We start from the raw sequence: 7,065 nt of genomic DNA, 5'->3' as shown, positions 1-7,065 counted from the left end.
GCAACGTGAAGTCACAAGGTAAGGTACAGTATGTGGCTGTTTTAATGTTATTAGGCTACCTGATGTGGGAAGGAATACCATAGTTGTGAGAAACTGATGGACAGATTAGACTGACATTTAACAAAAATAGGAAAAAAAATAATAAAGAACACTAAAAGGGTGCCTAGTAATACAATGACTACACATGAAACTGACTGTGGTGAATGTACACAGTTCACATTGCACAAAACAGCATTTCCCCCCCCCCCCCCCCCCCAGACAAAATGCATTTTCTTTAAAGTAGCATTATGTTGCATTACATTTAATAATGTTCTCCAAAATGGTAGAAATTCATGTGGCAGAAATGTATGAGGCAATAATAAATTTCAAATATTTCAATACAAAATTTAAATGAATTGATCCGAATTTCCTCGTAGATGAATGTCTAATTAATTTTTTAAGATGGTATTTAACTCAAAGGGAAAACAAGGACAAAACTATTCAAGTTTCCTTCAACATTTTGCTTTATTGGGCATTACAGTCAAGATGTACTATGCACGCCATACCATACCCATGTAAACACTGGACCGACACAGAACACTGAAACACTGCTTTCAGTCTCTATTTTTAATAAATCGTAAACATTTTATTGTGTTATTCTAAATAAGTAAAGTAATACCTTCGTTCTTGCTCTAGATATCTGTGTTAAGGGTAAAAAATGAAACACCAAAAATAAGAGCTGTTATTTGTCACAATCAGAAAGATAGTCATACATGTTTTCATGTTCTTGGTAAGGTAGTGTAAAGACAAAAATCTGAAGTTTTAAAGCATAATGCATCACAGTGACAAGTAGGTCAAACACATTGGATACATGCTTAAGCAAGTTTATATTATTTTTTGGTTCTTACATACAGTTTCTCAAGAGTGACTACGTGAAGGACATGACATTTCCAACTTCTTAGTTTGTAAAACCTTTTGTACAGGTCCTTATATAACGTGAATCCCCTTTGTACAAACTGTTTTTAAAATCTGGCTAAAAATAAGTGGTAGAGATCTTCAAGGCCACAAAAACATTGGAACATTGGCTAATCTACAGCAAGGACTCTGCCCTCTAAACGAGAGCTGGAAAGCTTTGAACTTCGAATTCTACAATTTTTAGTCTTGTACCGTCGTGTTGGATATCTGAAACTTTAAATGTTTCATTGAGGACCACAATACTTGTCAGAGTTTTCTCTCTGAGAAAACAGTTACAAAGGAAGAAAAGGTTTCTTTCTCTGGAAAGAAACACAAACAGCTGCCAATAACTCAACACCCCTGCATTACATTACTGAATACATAATTACATGTCACAATTCCTCGTATTATAAAGGAGTCATCCTACACAGAGGGCTATTCTGTTGTAGTTTTATGCAGCATAACTTTCCCTTGGACTCAGTTCTGTGCAACCCTGGCACAATCACAAAGAACACTGCTTTCCAGGCAGCAGTGTCACAGAAGTCCAATTCCATTTCCAGTAGATCATTTTCTGGCAAAAACAATGGCAAAGTGGTTTCCATTTGCTTTACAGCCCTATGTGACATTAAGCCTTTAATCCAGTTCAGATTTAAAGTACTATAAATATACAAAGGTCAAAAATACATACTTATTAACTCTAGCTCTGTTAGTCCAGGACAACAGTTTAAAGTGCAGACTAAAAAACAAAGTGGAAAAAAACTACAGTTTACATCATATCCAATATTAGAAACAAAAGCTGATGAGCTAACAAGACAAACAAGGACAGACAATTATTTTGTTTCTAGCAAGAAACCCTTGAAGTAATACTTTGCAAAGAATCATTTCAGCAATCAGGAGTTCAAATCCAATGAAAAGTGGCTTGATAGTAGATGAAGTATTTCCTGGAAGATGCTTTCCATGCACATAGCAGAGGCAGTAAACCTTACTTGCATTAAAAGTCCAAATAAACTGCTGTCTACATTATATACATATTAGCAAACATATACTGCAACTTGTGGGAATACATGAGACAAAATGTATAATTAAACGTGTAGATCAAATCAAGAATCAATCCATTGCCACCTGATTTTCACAGAGCAAAAAAAAACACACAAAATATGAAGCAATACAATTGTATGAAAAGCTTATAGCAGATACCAATACAGGGGCAGTACTAATACATTCCATTAAACATCTATGTTTTCCCAGAATTGTGGTATAGTGCTGAATTAATTTTTCCTCATCATTCTGCAGGTTAAACATGATCTAGAAAACCTACTTAAACCATTAACCTGCACATCTCTCCATCTTTGTTAAAAAACTTATTTAACTCACTAGTTGAAAAACAAAATATATACCCACTGCATAAACCAAGACCATACTGAAAATACCTTATTGAATTACTTTTAGTTGCACAGTATGATGATTGTTCATCCTTTTTAAAAATAATTTTAAGACGTAACAGTATATTAACAGAGGTCTGCACATACTAAAGTCACATTTTATCCTGCTTGGAATAGACGGCTTGCTTGCACGTTCAGGAATGACAAAACATTTTTACTGAAGCAAAGAAAAAGATGACTTTTTTCCCCTCGTCACATAAATGCAAATATCAAACATTATGAAAACGCGGAGCATGTTTAGAAAGCAATGAGGAAACACTAAATTTCTTATGCGTTCATTGTAGACATTTAGAGACGTTTATAATACACCATTTACTGAAAGTAAACTGAAAGAACAGACAGTGGCCACATTTTATGATTGCAAAATGGCACAGTGTCAAAAACCTGAAAGATTATAATGTGTCCCTCGCTGGTTTTATCTATTTTATTTTATAAAATCGGCACCTATTACAAAATATTTCCTATAAAAACTTAAAAATATATTATGTAAGGGTAATAAAATTCTTTGTAGATGGGCTGTAAAATTTGAAACCCATTGAAGCTGGTATTAAAACGGAGCTCAGTCTGGATTCTCTGCTTCACACAAAATGTTACATTAATTAACAACTTATCAATTCACCTCTACCAATCAGCCTGACTTTGTAGAGTTGAACTTGGTGAATTATACCGTGCATAAAAAGTAAGGCGGCTCAGTGACAATCTGTGAGTTATCCTTTCAGTCGTTTTCCAGCTCCAAAAAAAACAATCTACAAAAATTCAGACTTGACCTTTCGCAGTCGCAATGTAGCAGCATCTTTGCAGCACCTTAAAACAGGGCCTTTATTTTGATTAAATGCTTTTTAAGCACTAACGTACCTAAAGGTAATAGCAGCTTCTACGTTTACTGCTGGCAGTAAGAGAAGGGAACATTCATTTTTATAAGATGGTAAGCTTGAAAAGAATAAATCAGCAGCTCACACAAAAAAGCAGAAACTATGAAACATAAAACAGGAACACAAACATCCCCCAAAGACATAGACTTACTTTAAAACTGGTTCCTGTTTTGTCAATATAATAACATGAGCGTGTACTTTATGACTAAACAGTAAATACCTCATTTTGCAGAGACCAAAAAGTACAAATACCTAGTAGAGACATTGGGAATTAGCACTGCTAATTATTAAGTGCTCACTGTTTTTCCTTTCTCCACCCAAAGATTTATGGGCAAGATCTAATGTCCCACCCTGTACTGTGTACATCACTGCAGCAGCCTCAGAACACAATTTAGATTACAGGGGCAAACACAGGCAGCACAAGTGAAAGGATTAGGAACAGGGAATAGACTGGAGCTTTTACAGGGTAATTTCAAACTCACTTTTTGTAACAGCGCATGGCTTACCAGCCATACTAAAACAGGCAAGTACATAAGAATTAGGCAAATTCTCATTCTAACCAGAAAGGAACCACTATTTCTGGTTTTCAGCATTTCCTTATTCTAAACAAGTGGGGGGAAAAAAAAAGTTTGAAAAATTTTGCTCTGCAGTATTTTTCCCCACATCAAATGCATCTTCATGTCGTTGTATATTACTTTATTCTTCTAGATCTTATCACATTTTTGCTCATGCCTGCACTAAGCTATCAGAGAATCTATCAAACCACTGGTGCACAAAAGGGCCCCCTCTATAATTTTATCTTTTTAACATATTTGTACCGGAATATTGATGAGAACAAGCAAAAACACAAATGATCACTCATTTGGGAGTTGTGAAATTTTCACCATTAACAACTTTTCAACTTCATTGTGTCACGTGCAAAAACCACAACCAAAACTAAAAGAGTGCTGTAAAGTAACACAAAAGGGATCATTTTGAAATCTTTGAATCATCAGCAAAAACGATGGCAGGCTCTTCAGTATGGGAAGATGCTCAACCATACCCCTAAGCCTACATGAAACTTGGCAACATAAATAAAACGTAGACACCAACTGTTGTTTCCACAACTGATGACAACTGAAATGTGTAATCCTAATATGTACAAAACACAATAGTTAGACTTACCCTAATTGCATGTTCTCTACCTTATAGTGTGCTCTTGTGTTCCTGAAGCACAAGGAATACACAAGACACGTCTAGCAAATGAGAATTTCAAACTAATTGCCTTGTGTACAGAAAACATTCTGCAATGCACAATGTATTCTCTCCAACACACCATTATATGTTCACTGCCAACTTGAGAATGTAATTCCAAGTTTAAGCAGGCAGTAAAAAATAAATGTGTAAGTACTTATCCCATCGTGTAACCATGTAAATACTGCTGAAAACACGATTGCCTCAATCTCTGGTTCCACTCCAGTAGCCTGGTAATGGAATTAGTACATTCAGCTTCTCCACAATAAATTATTGCAGCGGCAGTGCAATTCAACTCTCAAAACAACTGCATCAGCTTCATCCAAACAGAGTCGACTTGGGTCTAGACTTTCCAGGGCTTTTCAGAGGCAGCTCTCCTTCTTCCGTCTCTCTCAAAGAGGTTCTGTGAATAATTTGCGTTTTAAATCGGATTTTGTGGAGCCTGGGTTTAATCCTGCTCATGGACGTCTTCCTGTGCACCGACTTGGACTTTCCTGGCCCTCCGACGTCACACACGTCTTCTTCTGGGAGGTTGAGCAGCTTGAGCGGCATCAGGTTGGAAGGGAGGACTTTGGACAGCCTCCAGCGTCCGGCTCCGATGTCGGCGTTTTCGGCGTCCGAGTCCCCGCTCGCCCCCACGATCTCCTTTATGTCTTCGTCCACACCCCCGCCCAGGTACTGCCACGGCTTTTTCCCGCTGTAGTCCCTGGCTTCCACGTCCGCGTCGTAGGCGCCCACGAGTAACTTCACCACCTCTACGTGGTCGTGCATGGCGGCCAGGTGCAGGGGGGTGTAGCCGGCGCTGGAGCGGCAGTTGATGTTCAGGGGCACAGCGTGCTGCTTGGCAAAGTTAACCAGCAGGGCCATCAGCTCCTGCTTGCCCTGTTTGGCAGCCCAGTGCAGGCAGGTGAAACCCGTGACGAAGTCTTTCTTGGCGACCAGGTTGGGGTCGCAGGCGAGCAGGCGGTGGAGGCTCTCCCACTGCCCATCGGAGGCGCACATCATCCACTCGTGCTCCAGGGGATCCAGGGACACCGAGCCACTGTCTTCGTCCACGGAGGACACCAGGGAGGCCGAGTCGCTGTCGCTTCTCACGGAGTCCCGGTGCCGGGCCAACAGGGACCCGGGGTTCTTGTGAACCATGCTGCGCCGGAGCTGCGGCGAGCTGCTCATCATGAGCTCGATGAAGTTTTTCCTGCTGCTCTTCGGGGTGTTGCAGTCGCTGCCCGAGGCGCTGATGGTGTCACACGGCTGACCTTCATCCGCCCCGTCGTCTGAGGGATGACTGGACAGCAAGCCGCGCTGCGAGCCCCGAGAGGCCCGCCGACGGTTTGTCGCCTGTGTGGAGGGCAGCCCTTTGCCGGCCCCGGGGTCAACGTGCCCCTCGCCCCCATTCGGGCAGGGTTTTCCGTCCTTCGCCGCCTCCTGGTGAGCGCGGGGGGCCAAGTCCTTTACTTGATCGGCTTCTGGCAAACTCCCACGCCCGCCCCCGGTTGAGTGTCTGCGCGCTGGGCAGCTGGAAGACGCGTTACCTTGTCCGAAAGACTGGGCGATTTGCGCTCCTGAGATTTCAGGCACCAGCAGGCTGAAAACCGTCTCTTCGACAGCCGCGGGCAGAGGAGACGGCCCGGTCACGGCGATATGCGGTATACACATATCTGGAGCTTTCCCCCTGTTTTTCTTACTGGAATAACGAACGCTAGTCCCGTCCTTTCCAGCGCGGGTGGTCTCAGCGTTGCCCATTTCTGACAAGACCTCGCTCTCCTCCGAAACGACGAGTTTGGGGACGGGCGCGCCGGTGGGAGACAAGGCGGCAGCAGCAGCCTGCCCAAACGCAGCTGAAGTTGAGTTATTATCAGCTTCCCGATTCCTCGCAGCCCGTCCTCCCCCGGCTTCCCGATTGACAGCTCTGTAACCTGAGCCAGGTGAGGCGCTTTGATTTACATCCGCGGCGGGTTTCAAACGGGGCTCAGCGTCGGGAGCCGAGCAGGTATCGGCATGCATCTCACATGATCGCCGGGCTCCTACCGGGGCATCCCGGCGGGGCTCTCGGTCGCCCTGTCCCGGGACCCTGTCCTCCACCTCCCCGGCGCGCCGTTGCACCGAGTCCCGGTACTTCTTTCTCAGCACCACGTACTTGACTCCGTTTTCCTGCTTGACGAAGCCCACGTTGTCCACGAACCCCTTGAACATGTCCCTGGCCGCCGCTTTCTCGGGGGGGCCGCCGGATAGAAACGGCTTGAAGTGGTCGATCAACTCCGCGTTGCTCACTTTACCCCCCCTCTCAGTCAGAAATCGCAAAACCGAGTCCTGAGTGCATTCAGTCGCCATTGGGATTTAGGCAAAGCAAAACAAGGCTATCTTTTCTCCCCAGTTGCGAAATGTGAATTTAAACGGTTTTGCTAAGGTGATAACAGAGACCTAGTATAACCCGATTGTAATCCTTCACCACCTTTAAATACACGGTTGCCTTGTGCCAGACTGTCAAAGCAGGCGCTGCCCTGCAAATCAACCATCCCCGCCTCCTAGCAACCAGGGCGTGCAGAAATTCGCTGGGGGTAGTGAAACTGCATCCCTTTGGTTTC

The 7,065-nt window shown here is 43.3% G+C and overlaps 1 protein-coding gene across 1 annotated transcript; it reads right to left on the bottom strand.

Annotated features, from left to right (window-relative positions):
- Window positions 1-4,683: 4,683 nt before the first annotated feature.
- On the bottom strand, window positions 4,684-6,892 carry sowahca (sosondowah ankyrin repeat domain family Ca). The gene has a single exon (XM_088912895.1). The coding sequence runs from the start codon at window positions 6,809-6,811 to the stop codon at window positions 4,799-4,801; it is 2,013 nt and encodes a 670-aa protein (XP_088769021.1). The 5' UTR covers window positions 6,812-6,892; the 3' UTR covers window positions 4,684-4,798.
- Between the last annotated feature and the right edge of the window lie 173 nt (window positions 6,893-7,065).

Source organism: Atractosteus spatula, chromosome 4 (genome assembly GCF_055471065.1).
Source record: "Atractosteus spatula isolate fAtrSpa1 chromosome 4, fAtrSpa1.hap1, whole genome shotgun sequence".
NCBI classification, from domain to species: domain Eukaryota; kingdom Metazoa; phylum Chordata; class Actinopteri; order Semionotiformes; family Lepisosteidae; genus Atractosteus; species Atractosteus spatula.
This window is presented reverse-complemented; position numbering and strand designations above follow the sequence as displayed.

Bases quoted from the DNA above. Each gene is read 5' to 3' on its own strand.
- sowahca (XM_088912895.1), bottom strand. From the start codon at position 6,811: ATGGCGACTGAATGCACTCAGGACTCGGTTTTGCGATTTCTGACTGAG.